General features: G+C 39.9%; 2 protein-coding genes across 6 annotated transcripts in view; one reads left to right on the forward strand and one right to left on the reverse strand.

Annotated features, from left to right (window-relative positions):
• LOC311042464 (kelch-like protein 23) overlaps nucleotides 1-7,707 on the reverse strand; it is a 20,264-nt gene extending 12,557 nt beyond the window's left edge. For 2 of the 4 annotated variants that reach the window (XM_084053210.1, XM_084053207.1), the window contains exons 1-4: nucleotides 5,334-5,401; nucleotides 2,236-2,421; nucleotides 1,387-1,521; nucleotides 184-375 (exon numbers count right to left, since the gene is read on the reverse strand). In XM_084053210.1, coding sequence (XP_083909336.1) covers nucleotides 184-375; nucleotides 1,387-1,521; nucleotides 2,236-2,403 — 495 coding nt within the window. In that variant the 5' untranslated portion in view covers nucleotides 2,404-2,421; nucleotides 5,334-5,401. Of the gene's footprint in view, nucleotides 1-183; nucleotides 376-1,386; nucleotides 1,522-2,235; nucleotides 2,422-5,329; nucleotides 5,402-7,647 lie in introns of those variants that run through there. The other 2 variants (XM_084053209.1, XM_084053208.1) reach the window with 2 other exon arrangements.
• LOC311042471 (uncharacterized protein) lies at nucleotides 6,845-20,614 on the forward strand. Of its 2 annotated transcripts, XM_084053224.1 has the most exons (9): nucleotides 6,845-7,024; nucleotides 10,787-10,938; nucleotides 12,482-12,611; nucleotides 13,351-13,638; nucleotides 14,635-14,937; nucleotides 15,417-15,580; nucleotides 16,760-16,867; nucleotides 17,514-17,705; nucleotides 19,003-20,614. In XM_084053224.1, exons 1-9 carry the CDS (start codon nucleotides 6,970-6,972, stop codon nucleotides 19,072-19,074), a joined length of 1,464 nt encoding a protein of 487 aa, XP_083909350.1. In that variant the 5' UTR covers nucleotides 6,845-6,969; the 3' UTR covers nucleotides 19,075-20,614. The 2 variants fall into 2 exon arrangements, with proteins under 2 accessions (XP_083909350.1, XP_083909351.1); XM_084053225.1 differs by lacking the exon at nucleotides 17,514-17,705.
• Nucleotides 20,615-21,078: the final 464 nt, after the last annotated feature.

A 21,078-nucleotide genomic window follows, 5' to 3' on the forward strand; every position in this document is an offset into this window, starting at 1 on the left:
AGTGTACAAATGGAACCAAATCGGTTCCATTTGTACACTCTCAGAGTTATGGGGGTCGTGGAAACCACTGTGCTAGACTAAATGGAACAGAGCCTTCATTAGTATCATTGGTAACACCTGTGAAGGAAGTGATAATATGGCTGCTGTGCATAGAGCCTATAACAGACAAACAACTTCTCTGACCTGCTGGTAGACATCTCTGAAGTGTTTGATGATGTAATCCAGGCTATGCTGCTCCAACGTCTCAAAGGAAAGGGCCTCCGCAAAGCTGTGAATCCCTAAACAGTTGTTTTTGTTGATGTGACGATCCATGTAACGACAGCAGACCTCTTGAACAGCCTTGATATACAGCATATGTGCTGCTGCTACCAGGTCCTAGATTAAAAAAAAAAAAAGTTATTAAAAATGATTCAGCACCTTCATAACAAGCTACTGTACCTACCTCTTTGTGTTTTGTTATATTTCACTGTCCACCTGTATCAGGCTCCCTCCCAAAAGCTAATATCGCTTCTCTGGGAGACACACATAACAGATGACAGTAATAAGCTACACACACACACACACACACACACACACACACACACACACACACACACACACACACACACACACACACACACACACACACACACACACACACACACACACACACACACACACACACACACAGCTGTGAGAGCTGTGTGTGTGTGTGTGTGTGTGTGTGTGTAGCAGCAGCTTATTACTGTCATCTGTTATGTTCAGGTAGTTTAATCGCTTATCAAACCTTCTCTTTGTCTCTTGTTTCCTAGGCTCATATGGAATAAGAAGATTCCCAGGCTATGGGGGTGTGTGAAACCATTCATTCATTCAAGTGTCTTTAGTAATTAGTGGAGCACCCTTTTGCCATTATAACCTGCTGCAAACGTGATGCATATTAGCCAGACACCAGCTTTCTGGCAGCATTCCTGAGGAATCTTAGCCCATTCCTCATGTGCAATGACCTCCGGTTGACTAAGAATCTGGGGCCGCCTTCTTCAAATCCCACCAGAGATTTTCTGTGGGGTGGAAGCGCGCGCGCGTGTGTGTGTGTGTGTGTGTGTCTGTGTGTGTGTGTGTGTGTGTGTGTGTGTGTATTACTATACTTCTGAGGACCAAACGTCAAAAGTATAGTAGAATTTGTGTCGCGCTGCTCACAACGTGTCGCAGCGCGACACGTTGTGAGCTTGTAGATCTGCTATTTTTCGGCTTTAGACTTGCGGTTAAAAATGCCCCAAAGAAATCATAAATCAATCATAAAATCGGCTTCCTAAAATGTTGATGTCCTCACAGGTATAAGAATACAAACGTGTGTGTGTGTGTGTGCGTGCGTGTGCGTGTGCGTGTCTCAAGGTGATAACACTTTACCTGCAAATGTGCTTTGGGGATGGACATCTTTGACGTATAGGCATAGGTCAGCAACAACTCAATAATGTGAGGCTCTACTCCGTGGAGGTCAACCCTGTCCTGCCTGGACTCCAGCATGCCAGTTGTAAACATGGCCTGTGGGGATTGAAAAGGCGAGTGGTTGGCTTCTAATGTACATGGTTTTTAGGCCTCTACATTGTGTCAATGACTAATTGATAGGATAAAGCATGGTCTTCAGTTCACATGAAAGCCCAGGCCGAAATTCAATGTCATTCCATCAACCCATTAAGACCGGAAACGCGTCTGTGTCACTTTATATTTCTTTGGCCATTCAAAAATAGCAGATCTACAAGCTCACAGCCCGGCTTGTATATCTGTCATTTTTGAAAAAACATGTGTGCAAATCTTTGAATATATATACATACACTTTTAACTAAAATCTTTGCTTCTGGGGGGGGTCCCTGGAACAAAATATTTTGAGATGGGGGTCCGCCGCCAAATACATATTCTTTTGTGGGTCCTTGACATGAAAAAGTGTGAGAACCACTGATTATAGCAACACACGTTCTTTTCTTCTTTTTTTCGTTTTTTACTGTTAGGATTTAGTAGATATGTAGAATCCCCCCAGAAGCAAAGATTTGAGTTAAAAATGTTCACTTTGAAAAATATATATATATTCAAACATGTTCATGCTTTGAAAAAAAAAAAAAAAAGCAGATCTACAACTTGTAGATCTGCTATTTTTGAATAGCCAAAAGAAGTCTTAAAATGACACATGACGCGTTCCCGGTCTAAAAAGGGTTAACAGCACCGGGTCAATAAATGCTCATGTGTGGAATCTGTGTGTACCTGGAAGTACGAGCTGAAGGAGGCCAGTACGACTCTATGACAGGGGAACTCCTGTCCCCCACAGCACAGAACCACATCACACAGCTCATTATCGAGCCGGAGACGGTTTAGGCCTTCGAGGACCGTGTTGGGATGCCTGGGCTCCTCCACAAACACTAAGTTCTCCATGACTCCTTTTTAGCTGGCCTGTATGACAGTAGGATGAGATGGAATACACAATGGTTAGTCATTGTTTGCACGTTACATTTAAAGGAGGAGTTCACCCAAAAAATGACTTATTATCAATTGCACACCCCATGAAGCCTTGAATTCATGGATTTATTTTTGTTTTTGTGGCATTCCTAAGACAATAATTTGATGACCGGGTGTGTATCCGGTAGGAGACATAACAAATCATCTACTTTGTGTCTCCTACCGGATACATTAGCCGGTAGGAGACGGGAATCAAATTATTGGCTTAGGAATGCCACAAAAACGAAAATAAATCCATGGATTCAAGGCTTCATGGTGTGCAATTGATAGAAAATAAGTCATTTCTTGGGTGAACTACTCCTTTAACGAACATAGGACACACCCGTGAGACATTATTGGAAAGTCAAACATGCAAACCTGTTGGCTTGCTCTTGCTCCGTGCACTGAGTGGTGGTGGGAAAACGTACTCAAATGTTTTACTTAAGTAAAAGTATCAATACTGCAATGTAGAAGGCACTCTGTTACAAGTAAAAGTCCTGAATTCAAAATTGACTTGAGTAAAAGTACAAAAGTATTGGTATAGATATGTACTTAATGTACCAAAAGTAAAAGTAATAAAATGTTTGAAAATAGCAGATCTACAAGCTCACAAGGCGTCGCGATGCGACGCGTTGTGAGCTTGTAGATCGGCTATTTTCAAATAGCCTAGGTATAAAATAGGGCTAAAGTGGTTCATGTATGTTTTATAATGTAATAATTTATACCTGCAAAGGTATAGTAAATGTAAATGTACTTAGTTACTTTACACCACTGTACACTGAATGTGCTGACTTGATATTCTGAATCCTCTGCATCTCAATTTGTTATTTGAAATCAGTGGTTCTCAAAGTGGGGTCCGGGGACCCCCAGGGGTCCTTGCGGAAGTTCCAGGGGGTCCCCAGCAAAATGTGTTAATATAGCATCAAAATAAGTTTAACCCTATACATGACTATTGGAAAATAGCAGATCTACAAGCTCACAACACGTCGCAATAAGACTTGCTGTGAGCCTTCTAGATCTATTTTCTTTTTTGTCAAAAATGTTGAACAATTTTGAATATTTTTGGAACATTTTATTTTAACACAAATCTCGTATGGGGGTACCTGGCAAAACACATATTTTCAGGCGGGGGGTCCGTGGCCAAATATTAATTTGGGAGTCCTTGATATGAAAATGTTTTATATCCAATGGTTTCAAATGCATTAACTATGGTGCTGAAGCTGTCTTAATATTTGTCTTATCAAATTGTAACTGTCTAGATTAAAATTAAGATTTATAACGTGACAAATTAAAAACCATTTTCATCTGTAACCCAATTTCTGGAACATTTCCAGACATTTTCCAATTTAAGTTTAGCTCGGGAATGTCAGGAATTTTGCACTCTGTCGCCTTTTCATAGTGAACTTATTTAAGAGGAAATACAAGTAGGAACACTGTGTTTAGCAGTGAACTCTTTTTGTACATCATCATTTGACAGCATCTCGGCATGAACAGTGCTTTCTGCCATGCCATGTGCAGTCACTGTCTGAGCTAGCCCTCAGAATGTCTGTGATCTTCCATACATTTCATGTATATACTATATATCAGTCTGCTACCCAGGCGGGGATAGGACCGATCTATGCCTGTGTATTTGGAATACATTAAATGTATGTAAGATAACAAACATTCTAGGGCTACGTCTGAGCCAAAGGACTACATTCTTTCAGGACAGTTTTAGATTGTATAACTGGAGTTAATATTTTATATTTATTATGATATTTTAGTTAAAGGTAGGGTAAGTGATTTATAATGTCACTTAGCTCTATATTGTGATAGTAATCATTGCTATAGCATAGAGTGTTTGTTCAGTAACAGTGTTATAGCTCTATATTCTGATAGTACTCATTGCTATAGAGTGTTTGTTCAGTAACAGTGTTAAATAGCTCTATATTGTGATAGTAATCATTGCTATAGAGTGTGTGTTCAGTAACAGTGTTAAATAGCTCTATATTGTGATAGCAATCATTGCTATAGAGTGTTTGTTCAGCAACAGTGTTAAATAGCTCTATATTGTGATAGCAATCATTGCTATAGAGTGTTTGTTCAGTAACAGTGTTAAATAGCTCTATATTGTGATAGCAATCATTGCTATAGAGTGTTTGTTCAGTAACAGTGTTAAAAAGCTCTATATTCTGATAGTACTCATTGCTATAGAGTGTTTGTTCAGTAACAGTGTTAAATAGCTCTATATTGTGATAGTACTCATCAGTGCTCTCTCCTGATTGGCTTAAATGTTGTCACCTACCTGAAAATGTACTATATTCTGTTTACTAAAGAGCTGGAGAGACCCCTGTGACCGAACAAACGCTCTGTAGCAAATGATTACTATTAGAATAATAGTACTTTAACCTTTTAACCCATTAAGACCTGGAACGCATCTGTGTCACTTTAGATTTCTTTGGCTATTCAAAAATAGCAGATCTACAAGCTCGTAGCGAGCTTGTAGATCTGCTATTTTTGAAAAATCGTGAAAAAATATTTTTCAAAAAACTGTTAGGATTTAGATTTGTTTTAAGAATCGCCTCAGGTCTTTACAGAACAAAAAAAAAGATCCAATCTTAGCGTGTAGGATTCTCTGTTTGGTAGTTTGGTGACAGTGACACCAGGTGGTGACTGGTGGTACAGTTTAACAAACGATAGATCCACAGATTTGCTTTGGCTCAGTAAAATTCCATATTATGCACAAAGCACACAATAAATAAGTGTTCACGTCACGCACATAACGGTAGAAAAATAACTGTAAATAGTACACGTTGCATTATGTATTGTACAACAAACGTCAACTTCAAACAAAAGCACAAGCAACTGCAAATTCACCGCAGACATACCTGCCTCTGTGGCTTCATACACATATAAATGAATGAGTCCAGTTCTGTACACCCAAAAAGTCTTCTTTAACAACCACCGGGTGAATGTATATTATGTAGACATTTTACACTTTAAAGACAAAACTAACTTTCTGTTAGCGCTACACGTCTTCAAAATGTTGTGTGTCACCGCTAAACGCGTCCCTCTGGCAACAACATGCTGTAGAGGGAGTTCCGTGGAAATAAACATAAGTCACTTCCTGCGCACGCATGCGCACACACACACAGTGGTATAAAACTACATATTCATGAGAACTAATACATATTCATGGCACAAATCATATAAACTACGCATATAAATACAAAATCTAATATTGACAAATGTGTAGAATATTTACTTTTTTAAAGCAAAGAGTTTGGAAAAAAAACAAACAAAAACGCCGTGTGGAAGGTTGCCACTTCTTGTTTTTGACCGCTAGATGGCGTAGCGGTGTCGCTGCAGTGAAAACACACAACAGAACAGAACAGAACACAGCTCCTGAACCTACCAGTGGTAGGAACTAAAGTAACTAAGTACATTCACTCAAGCACTGTGCTTAAGTGCAATTTTGAGGTACTTTCACTTTACTGGAGTATTTCCAATTTTCAGTACTTCTACTCCACTACTCTCAGAGGCAAATATTGTAAAAACAATGTATAAACACTTTAGTTACTTTGTATATATAGATTATTACTTTATAAAACATACATTAATCACTTTAGCCCTATTTTATACCAAGGCTGTTTGAAAATAGCCGATCTACAAGCTCATAACGCGTCGCATCGCAACGTGTTGTGAACTTGTAGATCTGCTATTTTCAAACATTTTGGTACTTTTACTTTTGGTACTTCAAGTATATTTTGATACCAATACTTTTGTACTTTTTGTTTTGTTTGATTGATTGGTTGTATATTTTATTAGGCAAAAAATGTAAACAGCACAATTACATGTGCTGTTTTATATGTACAAAATCAGCGGCATGCCTCTGATTTTGATTGCCCACAATTTTAAAATGTCAGTTAATATTCATCCGGGTGTCCCTATTTGGGGCACATGTATACAATTGTTTCAAAATTGTACATTTTTAATTTATTTGAAAATGCCAAACTACTGCTAGATTGGTTATTTTCACTATTTGTTGTTGGAAGAAGTATATTTGTAGCTAAAGTGGGTAAGACAATGTCACTCACTGTTTTCTGTTTTGCTTTGTACAAATCAGACCGTTTTTTTTTTTTTTTTATCAATGATTGAACATATATTCTAGGAATAATCTTCATTTACAAGAGCAGTGTGTAGGACTTTTATAACTCTCTATCTCTATGGCTCTGGTAGCCTGATTGTCAGCCTGAAGCTGCGTCAGAGAGTGGGCGGGGTCTATGGTCTGGAACCAGGCTCTGGTTCATTTACGACAGCAGTGTGTGGGACTGTCTTAACTCTCTGTCTCTACAGCTCTGGTTCAGAAGTGGGCGGAGCTTTGAAGGTGGAGGTTTGTTTGTTGTTGCTGCCTGAAAATGTCAGACAATCTGTTTTGTTTTTTGTTTATAAAGTAAAATGAACTTGTAGTTTTTTTAAATAACAGTCAAGTTAGTAGAGCTTTTCTCCAGCATCTGTAACACAATGTTCCGCCTTTTCTATTTATTGCTCGTGGTTCTGAATCTGAGTTCTTTTGCTGGTAAGTAACTCATGTCTTTTCATCTAGGCTACACAGATAGCCATGATACTGACACACGACCGTCATGGACGAACTTCAACCTGGTGTTTGCGCTTTCTCCATTTACAGCCCGTTCATCTATATAAACTCCGTGGCCATGTTTACCCCATGGCCACGGATGTTATAATATTCTACGGGCCCTCAGAAGTACCTGTATCATCCGTATTGTTCAATAAAATACATTTTAATCCGATTGGTGGCCATTTTCTCATAGAGTTATAATGTATCAGAGTGCAATACACCTCCCAACCGATAGGGTAGTTGAAAGCATATGGAGAAAATACGGAGAAAATGGCCACCTATCGGATTAAAATGCTTTGTATTGAATAATACGGAAGATACGGGTACTTATGAGGACCCGAATATAATTGTAACATCCGTGACCATGGGCTAAGCACTTTATATTTGAAATCTGAACGTGTATGTAGATGTACGGACCAAAAAGAGAGAACGTGCAAATACCAGGTTGAAGTTCATCCACGACTGTCATGTATCAGGGCTAGGCTACACACACAGAATACCACCCAACTCACTCCAAATCCAACTCACTCCATGAAGACTTAAGAAATATTCGGCCAACTCACTCCAGGGCTCGGCCAACTCACTCCAGGGCTCGGACAACTCCCTCCAGGACCAAAGACCAACTCCCTCCAGGACCAAAGCCAACTCACTCCAGGACCAAAGCCAACTCACTCCATGCAATGTCACCAGTGTAATATTGGTTCAATGTGTCAGTGGTGTAAAGTAACTAAGTACATTTACTTAAGTACTGTACTTAAGTACAATGTTGGGTATTTGTGCGTTATTTGAGTATTCCCAACTTCCAATGCTTTTACCTCTACTCCACTACATATTGGATCCAAATATTGTTTTTTTACTCCACTAAATGTATTTGTTTTACTAGTTACTTTGCAGCTATAAATTATAATATTATAAAACATGCATTAAACACTTTAGCCCTGTGTGTGTGTTTGTGTGTGTGTGTGTGTGTGTGTGTGTGTGTGTGTGTGTGTGTGTGTGTGTGTGTGTGTGTGTGTGTGTGTGTGTGCTTTTCCCCCCATTTCATGCCATTTACATTATTCTTGGAATAATTAATTGACTTCATACAAATGACCCATTCACATCAACACCTTATCTGCATATAGCCTATCACCTGGTCATTGCATAATGCAGGCACATGACCCATTAATCAACACCTCATTGTAATGGATGTTTAATTGAATAGGAGTAAGTGCTCATCTTCCTATAAAGTGAGCTTGTAGATCGGCTACTTTCAAAATGTACGTCTCATTTATTTTTTTTTAATAATAAAATGAGGGACATTTTGAACATACCGGGAGGTTAAAGTAAAAAACAAAAGTTGTGTAGAGCAATGTGCCTCACCTTGTAAAATAACATCTAATTATTTAGGTATAACTTTATATCAAAATAGATGTTCAATGTCTACAGTTTACAATTAACAACACTTTCCTATGCATTTCACAGTCCCAAAGTTATGTATATAACTACTATTTATCCAACAGTGGATTAATCACATTGGTGCATTCATTGCATTCATCACAAGGTTGCATTCATTGCATGATGATGGACCAACAGCTTATTTTAGCTGTCTCATAGAGTGAGTACAAAAGTAACACATTCCTCAATATTGTACTTAATTCCTCAATATTGTACTTAAGCACAAATGTCTTCCTCAATAATAATTTGTGGAGTGAGTCCTCTGCTGTGGAGGGAGTTGGCCAAATTTGTGGAGTGAGTTGGGCTCTGCTGTGGAGGGAGATGTCTGGAGTGAGTTGGGCTCGATTTGGAGTGAGTTGGTTTTGGAGTGAGTTGGGCTGTTACCCACACACACACAGCCTACATCAGTGGTGTAAAGTAACTAAGTACATTTACTCAAGTACAGTACTTAAGTACAGTTTTGAGGTACTTTGACTTTACTGGAGTATTTCCAATTGTCTATACTTTAACTTCTACTCCCACTACATCTCAGGCAAATATTGTACTTTTACTCCACTACAATTATTGGAAAACTTTAGTTACTAGTTACTTTGCAGATATGAATTATTACATTATAAAACATGCATTAATCACTTATAGCCCTATGTTATACCTAAGCTATTTTCAAACAGTTTAGTACTTTTACTGTTGGTACTTTAAGTACATTTTGATACCAATACTTTAGTCCTTTTACTCAAATATATTTTTAATTCCAGACTTGTACTTGTAACAGAGTACTTCGACATTGCAGTATTGATACATTTTCTTAAGTAAAACATTTTGGTTTATTTTGCTTCCTAATTCTAATGATTAATTCTGAACCTTGTAAAATGTACCATTTTACATGCCTTCAAATGTGTACAATGTATTCACATCTTTTGAAAATAGCAGATCTGCAAGCTCACAACGCATCGTATCAGGACAAGTTGTGAGCTTGTAGATCGGCTATTTTCAAATAGCCAAAGTTTAAGGGTTGAGTATGTATGTTTTGTAATATCTATCTACAATGTAACTAGTAACTAAAGTTTTATAAATATAAAAATATAATGTAGTATAAATAAGGCATGATATAAAGGCCAGGACACATGTACAGTAACACATGTAGATTCACAATTTGCTATTGGATTAATAGAAATAGGCTCTATGCACAGCAGCCATATTATCACTTCCTTCACAGGTGTTACCAATGATACTAATGAAGGCTCTGTTCCATTTAGTGTAGCACAGTGGTTTCCACGACCCCCATAACTCTGAGAGTGTACAAATGGACCCTTACGGGTCCATTTGGTTCCATTTGTACACTCTCAGAGTTATACACCTGTAAGGGGCCATTTGGAAGCCCATGAGGGTCCCTGGACCCCAACTGTAGACCCACTGGTGTAACAGAGTGTTTCCAGTGAGCCAACATGCACAATATCAGCACCCTGACTCTGACCAGAATGGAACAGAGCCTTCATTAGTATCATTGGTAACACCTGTGAATGTCTTCATAAAATGGCTGCTGTGAATAGAGCCTATTGTGAGGAGTTAAGAACCAAAGAGGGAGTGCACTTTCTTTAATACTATTATTATTATTTTTTCTTTTAAACTTTGTTTATGATAATGATTATTGTTGTGCGTTTTATTATTATGTAATTATTCATCTGTTCTCAACGATGTCTCTTTCATCTTCCAGTTGTTATGAAATGAATAATGGTCAAGCATTTTATTTATTAGAAGTCATCTTTAAAAAGAATACATAACTGTATTTAAATGGGTGGGCTGCTTTGGGCGCCTGGACAGATGCGGGAGGTTAGGGATAGAACAGGCCAGAGAAAGACTTGTGAAGAATATGAGTTTGAAGGTTAGAATGTAATTCTATGTAATTACAATTTATTTAACCTATACACTGGTTTGTAATGTATTAGAACTCACCTTTCCTTACTAATGGCTATACCTAATTCAACCGACAGTATGTCATTTGGTAGCCCACCCTTGTAGTGGTGTGTGTGTGTGTGTGTGTGTGTGTGTGTGTGTGTGTGTGTGTGTGTGTGTGTGTGTGTGTGTGTGTGTGTGTGTGTGTGTGTGTGTGTGTGTGTGTGTGTGTGTGTGTGTGTGTGTGTGTGCGTGCGTGCGTGCGTGCGTGCGTGCGTGCGTGCGCGCATTGTGTAGCTTATTACTGTCATCCCCACCCCTGTTATGTTCAGGTAGTTTAATCACGTATCAAACCTTTTCTTTGTGTCTTAGGCTCGTATCATGGAATAAGAAGATACCCATGCTATGGGCGTAATTCTCCTACGGACTGGTCGGACATGGGAATCGAACCCTCCAATCTGATCATGTTCTTCACTCCAAGTCGACCTGGCAGCCAAAGGATACAGGTGTCTGAAAATGGAGTGGTGAGTAACCCATGGAAAATGTCCTGCTATATTAAGCCATCAAAATAACTAATCATTATTTTACACTTTGGCCATTCAAAAATAGCAGATATACAAGCTCATAGCGCGGCACCGAGTGCTCTATGAGCTTGTAGATCTGCTATTTTTGAGAAATCGAAAAAATGTGTGCAATTCTTTGAATATCTATTTTTTCAAGCAAACATTTGTAACTCAAATCTTTGCTTCTGGGGGGGTCCCTGGAACAACATATTTTGTGATGGGGGTCCTTGGCCTAATATATATACATTTTAGGGTCCTTGACATAAAAAAGTTTGAGAACCACTGACATAGTAACATACGTTTTTCAAAACGACAGACATTCTAAAAACAGACATTTTGTAAGATCGGCCTCAGGTCTTGATGGGTTAAGCTATTTATTTACAGTCATTAGTGCTCTGACATTTTAGGTTGTTTCTGTATAGTAACTAGACGTTCAGTTAATCCACATTCAGCAAATCATCTCCGTCAGGCCAAACGGCTGAAAGCCAGAGATTATGTTCTCCGTCTGTGTGTCTGTCTGTCTGTCTCGGGCACCGTTGGACCGATCGGTGTGATGCGCACACACACTACCAATAAGACGAGGAAGAACCCATAGATATTGAAACCTAGATACCTCATTGGCCTCTGCAGTTCGTTGGAGCAACTCGTATCGCGGCCGCCATTTTTGCGTAGGCAAACGGACAATCAAAGTGACTACTGGCCAATCACAGCGCTCACAGCGTGCGTTGACTACTGGCCAATCACAGTGCGTCTTTTCTAAGACCTGTCAGAATCAAGTTGTCCCGCCCCCACCTGCCTCTGATTGGCCTACAGAACGCCCCCTTCTGTGACACACGCAGAAGCTTCAGGGAAGCTTTCCTACGCTAAAATGGCCCCCGTGATACCAATGCCTCAGAGCCGAAGGAGGCGTTTACCTTTATATGTCTATGGAAGAACCTCTGCCCCAAAGTGTTTCAAATCCTCAATCGCCTCATGGTGGCGCTATAACAGGCCACCGTTTTGGCCTATATACCTCCTAGAACCGTAGGTCGTACAAAAAAAAAGCTGCGTTTTCTTCAAAACACACTTTTTGCTGGTACTCCTACATCTTCCCAGGTGGGCTCTACCCATTCAGCTCTGACTATGACTATCTATTCATGTATTTGTGTGAATATGTATTTTTATTAACCCATTAAGACCGGGAACGCATCTGTGTCACTTTAAGATTTCTTTGGCTATTCAAAAATAGCGGATCTACAAGCTCGTAGCGCGCTTGTAGATCTGCTATTTTTTTTTTAAACGTGAAGATCTGTGCAAATCTTTGAATATATATATTGTTAAAGCAAACATCTGTAACTCAAATCTTTGCTTCTGGGGGTCCCTTGAACAAAATATTTTGAGATGGGGGTCCGCGGCCAAATACATATCATTTTGGGGGGTCCTTGACATGAAAATGGTTGAGAACCACTGATGAAGCAACATAGGTTCTCTCAAAAAAATGTATTTGTGTTGTCGCCCCCTGCAGGTGTTGGACCCGCACTACGTGTTCTCTGATAGCGTGTTCACCGTACGCGACGTGACGGAGAAAGATGACGGGGAGTATTCTGTCCTATTGAACGGCGTCTTGACAGATGTCCTGACACTGGTGGTCAGAGGTGAGACCGCTGGACCCTTCAATCTACGGATGTTCTAGTTAAAGGAGTAGTTCACCCAAAACATTACTTATTTCCTATCAATTACACACCCCATGAAGCATTGAATTCATGGAGATTTCTTAGTTTTTGTCGCAATCCAGAGACAATAATTTGATGATAATAATAAGACTTTATTATTATTATTATTATTATTATTATTATTATTATTATTATTATTATTATTATTATTATTATTATATTGGCTTCGGAATGTGACAAAAACACAAAAAATCTTCATAAATTCAATGCATGCTTCATGGGATGTGTAATTGATAGGAAATAAGTATTTTTTTGGCTGAACTACTCCTTTAACTAAAAACAGAATGACAAACTAAAAAAAAAAAAAAAGTTAACTGAAATAAAAATGAAAACGAGACACAAAGACAATACTGTAACTAACTGAAACTGTAGTGTGTGTTTACAAAACTAACCCTTAATGTTTGTCTTTGTCTTTTGGCAAAAACTGCTGAAACTAGTCAATCTTCAATCTGATGAACACATTGCATTATGTTAAATATGGACTCAAGGCAGACTCAAATTGTAAATATTATTACCAATATTTGGAATAAAGTTAAATGAATTTGCCTCAAACTCTGCTGCCTTTTAGATTTTATATGTTGGGTATTAATCGTGTGTGTGTCTGTGTGTGTGTGTGTGTGTGTGTGTGTGTGTGTGTGTGTGTGTGTGTGTGTGTGTGTAGTCGAGTGTCGATTGACAAAGGAGGTCGTACTCTATGGAAGCGCCTACAACTTCCCGCTGCGCCAGACGTGCTACACCCTGGAATTCACCCCAGAATGGCACTCCGATGAGCCGCCGTTGCTGCTGTGGAATCGCACCGGCAACCCGCAAGCCGTTGGGGGACGCAGCAGGGGAAGGCTGGTGGACAACGCGTGGCTGATAGAGCGCATCACGCAGGAGCACAGTGGCACCTACACCACCAGGGAGGAGAACCAGGAACTTGCTACCAGAAGAAAGATTACAGTCCAAGGTTAACCCTTTAAGACCTGAGGCCGATTCAAAAATTGTTTTCTAAATCTCAACAGTTTTTTGAAAAAGAGAAAAAGAAAAAAAATCACGATTTTTCAAAAATAGCAGATCTACAAGCTCGTAGCGCGGCACTCTGTGCCGCGCTACGAGCTTGTTGATCTGCTATTTTTGAATAGCCAAAGAAATCTTAAAGTGACACAGATGCGTTCCAGGTCTGATTCAATAACAAATAAAGGCAATTCTTTTACACACTGGGGGTGTGATGAATTGACCAGTGGTTCTCAAACATTTTCATGTCAAGGACCCCCAAATTGATTATGTGTTTGGCCACGGAACCCCGTCTGTAATTTTTCCCCTCCCATACAACATTTGTCCTGTAAAATTGTTTCAAAAGAATATTCAAAATGTTACCATTTTGTCTTCAAGATTTGAATGAATCGTACAAAATAAACGCCACTGGCATGTAAGGAACTTAATCGTTTGAGATGCTGCGTTTCATCTTCGACTTTTTTTGTGTTTTAACAGTGAAAATGATATAGATTTATTTGGCTATTCAAAGAATAGCAGATATACAAGTTCATCGAAATGCAAAATATGTGCAAGTCTTTTGCACACGGGGGGGGGGGGAAATGGTGAAAAAGATTCACCATTTTTCAAAACAAAGCGGCAGATCTACAAGCTCGAGTGCCGCACCATGAGCTTGTAGATCTGCTTTTTTCGAATAGCCAAAGACAGCTTAAAATGACACACAGATGTGTTTGGGGGGGGGGGGGGGTGTCTTAACCCAGTTCCCGGTCTTAACCCAGATCTACAAGCTCGTAGCGCCGCACCGAGTGCCGCGATACGAGCTTGTAGATCTGCTATTTTTGTAAAATCAAGATTTTTTTTTGCAAACCTTTGAATATATATATATATATTTTTTGAAGCGTTAGGATTTACAATACATTTTTTTAAATCGACCTCAAATGTATAATCTCTTCTGTCTCGTATATTACAGCGCAGCGCCTGTATTTCTACAAAGTAAACGGCGAGGAGTTTACCTTCACGTCTGAAATGAACGCCGGCGAGTTGGACATGGTCTACACGCCGTCCGGAGGCTCGGAGGTGCTGCTGATGGAGGGAGGCCGGATGGAGCATGGGTGGGAGTGGGTGTTTGGAGGCAGAATCTCCACCATGACCGGAGACAGCGGGCTGCGGGTCAGGATCACGGACCTCCGGCCGTCCGACGCCGGTCACTTCGAGATCAAAGACCAGCGGGGCAACGTGGCTCTGGTGGTGGAGCTGGACATGCCGGGAGGTGGTGAGTGATGCCGCTACTAGGGTTGGGATCCTTTAGGATTTTAAGGATTCCAGTTCCTTAACGCAGTGGTTCTCAAACCTTTTCATGTCAAGTACCCCCCAAAATTATATGTATTTGGCCGCAGACCCCCTTCAAAATATTTTGTTCCAGGGACCCCCAGAAGCACAGATTTGAGTTAAAAATGTTCGCTTTAAAAATATATATATTGAGAAGATTTGCACACATTTTCACGATTTTTCAAAAATAGCAGATATACAAGCTCATAGCGCGGCACTCGGTGCCGCGCTATGAGCTTGTACATCTGCTATTTTTGAATAGACCAAAGTGTAAAATAATGCTTTCTTAGCTCAAATCTAAAAATGACACAGTTCCAGGTCTTAATGGGTGGTTTAACATGACATTTGTCAGATGTATAAGAATGAAGGGCTCTAAAGGGAGAAAAGGTTGGGCCACTGACATGTTCTTGTTGTTCTTTCCAGATTCCTCCGGTAACATTTACATCGGCGTTGGCGTGGCCGTGGGCGTGTTCTTGGTGCTGGTGGTCTGCTGTTTGTGTGTGAGGAAGCGCCGGAACAACAGCAGAAAGAACACCTCTGTTCCTCTCACTGAAACAGCAGCAGCAGAAGCTGTTTCTTTCTCTGATGTAAGTACCCAGAAAAAAACTGGCTCTAGGGCTAGCAATGAATCCCAAATAAACCCATATTTAGAACGAATTACCGACTTAATCTTGCTCATTTAGGTTAACCCATTAAGACCGGGAAAGCACCTGTCATTTTAGATTTTAACCACTTTAAATTAATACCTGGAACTGTGTCATTTTTAGATTTGAGCTAAAAAGCCTTATTTTACACTTTGGGCTATTCAAAAATAGCAGATCTACAAGCTCGCTACGAGCTTGTAGATTTGCTATTTGTGAAAACGTGTGCAAATCTTTGAATATATATATTTTTAAAGCGAACATTTTTAACTCAAATCTTTGTTTCTGGGGGTCCCTGGAACTAAATATTTTGATGGGGGTCCGCGGCCAAATACATACAATTTTGGGGGTCCTTGACATGAAAAAGATTGAGCACCACTGATATAGAAACAAACGTTTTTCAGAAAACTGTTGAGATTTAGGAGACATGTAGAATCGGCTTCAGGTCTCAATGGGTTAACAATTATCTTATAAATTGGCTATTAAAAAATAGCAGATATACATACAAGCTCATAGCACGGCACTCGTAGATCTGCTATTTTTTTTATCATGAATATTTGTGAAAATCTTTGAATATATATATATATATTTTTTTTTAAGCGAATATTTGTAACTCAAATCTTTGTTTCTGGGGGATTCTACAAATGTACAATAATAATTTAAAAAGAGACATGTATTTGGCCACGGACCCCCATCTCAAAGATTTGAGTTAAAAAAGATTTGCACAAATGTTTACAATTCTTCAAAAATAGCAGATCTACAAGCTCATAGCGCTGTGCCACGCTATGAGCTTGTAGATCTGCTATTTTTGAATAGCCAAAGACATCTTAAAATGACACAGATGCGTTCCCGGTTAATTGAATATTTGAGATGCAGGTTTTTTTTTCAAGAGAACTTATATAAAAAAAAAATACAACAAAAAAGTACTAATAGATAAAAAAAAGAAGAACGACTAAATTGATTAGTCTGATTAACCACGGAACCCTGTATTATACTTTGTTGTACAACGGTGCCCAGCCCTAGAGGCTATCAACGCTCCTGTCCCTCCAGCCAATGGGACGTAAGGGAACTACTGTAGCAGTGTGTTTTCATGTCATTTCAACTTCCTATTGGTTCTAATTCCAGCACACCACTCAACCTTCCTCTTCAGCTCATCCTGGTTCATCACATGGACCAACTTACTCTGCCCCGCTCTATCCCAAAGAGCCTGGATCCACTCACCACCATCCACTGGTAGGTGATTTATACACCATCCTTTGATCCACAGTGGTGGAAAACATTTTTTTACTGAAGTAAAAGTATCAATACTGCAATATGGAAATACTCAAGTAAAAGTCCTGAATTCTACATTTACTTGAGTAAAAGTACAAAAGTATTGGTATCAACATGTACTTAAAGTACCAAAAGTAAAATTCGTCATTAATGCAGAATGCCCCATTTATTTAAAGTTTTCAAATGTATAAAAATCTTTTGAAACGCAGATACATGTATTTTTTTGAAAATAGCAGATCTACAAGCTCACAATGCGTCGCGATCGCGACGCATTGTGAGCTCCTAGATGGACTATTTTCAAATGGCCGAAATGCGTATAGGGCTGAAGTGGTTACTGTATGTTTTGTAATAATAATATAAATCAACAAAGTAACTAGTAACGTAAAGTTTTCAAATAATTGTAGTGGAGTAAAAGTACAATATGTGCCTCTGAAATACAGTGGAGTAGAAGTAAAAGTGTAGAAAATTGGAAATACTCAAGTAAAGTAAATAATATGTCAAAATTGTACTTAAGTACAGTACTTACTGTACACCACTGCATTTTGTGAGGGTGTGATTCAGCGGCGGGCTTCGGTGAGGTTGGTTGTTATGGTTCTTCTTTCACCAGGCGGAGGCCTCCACAGCGTCACATGAACCTGCTTCAGCTGACGCTCTTTCTTCTGGCGCCGGGGCCCGGTTTGAGCCGACGGGAAGGACGTTCCCCTCTGCTCCGCCCGACTGTCATGTTTACACCTCAGACAAACTCAACTTTCCCTCCTGCTCCTCCTCAGAGCCCCAATCCGTTGTCTACCAACCACTGGTAAGGTGCTTTGATTATACGCCATCATTTTTGATCCGCTTCAAATGTCTTTTATCCGGTGCTCTTGAAATAGTGGCAGGGAGACTCGTTCAATGCCATGTTGTATTATGCCTGCGCTTCCCTGGAACGCTAGAGTTGAAAACATCCTTTAAAAAGAAGCTGCCGACCTCGCAAAATAAGTTAGGTTGATCCTTAACCCTTTAAGACCAGGAAAGCATCATTTGTGTAATTTTAAGATTTCTTTGGCTATTCAAAAATAGCAGATCTACAAGCTCATAGCGCGGCACCGAGTGCCGCGCTATGAGCTTGTAGATCTGCTATTTGTTTTGAAAAATCATGAAAATGTTTGCAAATCTTTGAATATATATATTTTTTAAGCGAACATTTGTAAAATATTCAGTTCCAGGGACCCCCCATGCAAAGATTTGAGTTACAAATGTCTCCTTTAAAAAAAAAAATATTCAAAATTCAAATATTTTGCACACATTTTTATGAATAAAAAAATATATAGCAGATCTACAAGCTCATAGCGCAGCACCGAGTACCGCGCTATGAGCTTGTAGATCTGCTATTTTTGAACACACACACAGTCACACAGACACGTTGTGACGCATGCAGCGCGCATTTCCACCAGTCCACCAGTCCACCACCACACAAATTAAATTAATTCTTAAGTTAGCGACGTCTCTGTTCCCCCCCCCCCCGGTGGGGGGGACAACTGTCCCCTTCATCCCCGCCTGTCGGCGGGCCTGCCTACCATCAGCTCCTAGTAATTACAACACCTACCGTCAGCTCCCAGTACCACACGATTTGCCACACTAAGCCGCTCTACTCATTCGTTGAGTTGGCATGGCAGCGCCCGGGATCGAACCCATGACCTTGTGGATCAAGGGCGAGTGCTGTACCGACTGAGCTACCCAGACACAGTATGGTTCACATTATCACATAGTAAAGTTTGTATGGTTCACAGCATTGTACCCAAATATATATAGTCAGTCAGTTCTGTGCATAACTGTAGTCCCAGGTTTCCAAAAGGTGGCATACCCGCTTCCTGTTCCACTTCTTTTCCCCATACCTTCACCTCTCTGCTCATTCCCCCCCAAAAAGGCACTCGGTTTACACACATTTGCATTCAAAGGACAAAAATGGAGATACACTGTAAGCTCTCTGGCTTTCTAGTATTATCCTTTTGACAGATTATGTACACATTTATGGTCATGTACATGCTTTTTTTGGTCAGTAAAATCAATCAATAAACCAATACACTGTGATTGATAATGATTGTTTGATCTTCCAGGCTCCTGGTCCAGTAGAGTCCAGTCCAGCGGCTGGTCTTCCAGTGTTCATCCATCCAGCAACCCACTTCTAGTGTTACTCAACCACTGGCGATAACCACAGGCCACTGAGATCCTCCACTCAAAGGTCCCAAAAAGCTGCCTCAAACTACAGGGTGACGGAGCCTTCTCTGTGGCTGGTCCAACACTATGGAACAACAGCCTTCCACTTCCAGTCAGATCCCTTGACACTTTTAAATCTAGACTAAATACACACCTCTTCTCCCTATTCTGTTGTCCAAGTGTGTGTTTTGCCAATATGCCACAGTGCTGTGTCCCTCGCTGTTTTAACAGTTCTGAGACTACAATAACGACTAAAGTGTCGTTAAATAATTTAATGACACCGTCTTATTTAGTCACTAAAATTGAAGTTTTGTCACTAAAGTATGATAATGTAGTCTTATTTAGTCACTAAAGTGTCTAAATTATACCCCCTGGGAGTACACTTACATTAATAACTATTCGAGTTGAAAGCATTAAGACCCTTTTTAACCCTCAATGGTTCCTTTTTGAAAAAGGTTATTGTAAAAAGATTTACGGGTTCCGATGTTTGTTTACAATGAGGAGTGGACGGCGCCTGGTGCCTCTTGGACCCGGAAGTGACGTCGGACTACAATATGACGTCAGACTTAACACATTGGGTGCCAAAACCATTTTTTACCGTGTTTTCAAAGAGTAGCGCTTAGGTGCCAAAACCGGGACTTTACTGTGTTTTCAATCTTTTTGTTTTTTTCCACAAGGGGAGGGCTAGCGCAGCTTTGGAATCACCCACAGTGCCTCTGAAATGGAAGGGACAGATGGATCACCGTGCCAATAAAAACCTCTGCATCTCCTTAAGTTTTTACAGTGGGGAAAACGAGTAATTTTCGATGCACGATTACTCCGCAATGGCGGCTCGCGTGAGAGATGTTATTGTTCCAGGCGTTAGCCTGGACCATCTACCATCGTACACGCATCCATTGTTTACATCGTGGAGTCTACAGCTCTAAACAGCGCAGCGTTTCAAACGGTGAGATCTCTGGCATTAAACGTACACTGTTTTAATAAAACTCTGGCACCGAATGTGTTAAAAACCCGAATAGCCTTTGAACGAATTTAGATCGCTTTCCATCTCACCCATACGTAAGTAAGTAAGCCATGCCGAGCCATGTGGCCGGTCAGGATAGCCTATCTCCTGTTTATGTAGCGTGAGGTGGCTTGATGTATAAGCACACCTCCTGGACATGACACTATTATGTTAGGGACTTACCAGTGCCAATCAGGGAGGCATTGGGTCCCAATGTTACGGTCTTTGGTATGACCCGGCCGGGGAATCGAAATCCCGACCTACCAATCTCAGGGCGGACACTCTAACCTCGAGGCCACTGAGCCATCGCACCCGTGCCCCACGTTTCTTTTACCTACTTTCTTTGTTTATTGGGGTTTTCTAAGGTTGCTGTAATTTCTGCATTTTTAACTTAGTCTTAATGTTGTTAAAGGACAACTTTTTTTTTTTTTTTACAACCAAGGTTTGCATTTTAGCTTGTAATTAAAGTAAATAAAAGATGATGTTATTTTTTATTTATTTACTGCTTTCTATTGTTTTAGCAATTTTCGCGATCTTTTTTACAGTGGGCGGGGGCATTCTGTCCGGTGGCTAAATATGCCTTTTTTACACAATAAAAATGGTCCTGTGGTCTTTGATGGCCAGATGTGAGTTATTGGGGGCTAGAAGAGCTACTGTAAATAATAATAAAGAAATCGCCGGGTTATTGTGTAAAAAAATACATATTTAGCCACCGGACAGAATGCCCCCGCCCACTGTAAAAAAGATCGTGAAAATTTCGAACTATAGAAAGAAGTACATTTAAATTTGTTAACACATCTTTTATTTACTTTAATTAGAATCTAAAACATAAACCTTGGTTGTGAAAAAACAAAGTTGTCCTTTAACTGTCTTTAACACTTTTTTGATGTACAGCAATTTGGTCAACCATGGTTGCTTTAAAAACAAAACATAAAACACACACAGTAATTAACTTTTCAACCAAACCCCTATC

This window comes from Gymnoscopelus microlampas (assembly GCF_963454915.1).
Source record: "Gymnoscopelus microlampas genome assembly, chromosome: 3".
Lineage (NCBI taxonomy): Eukaryota > Metazoa > Chordata > Actinopteri > Myctophiformes > Myctophidae > Gymnoscopelus > Gymnoscopelus microlampas.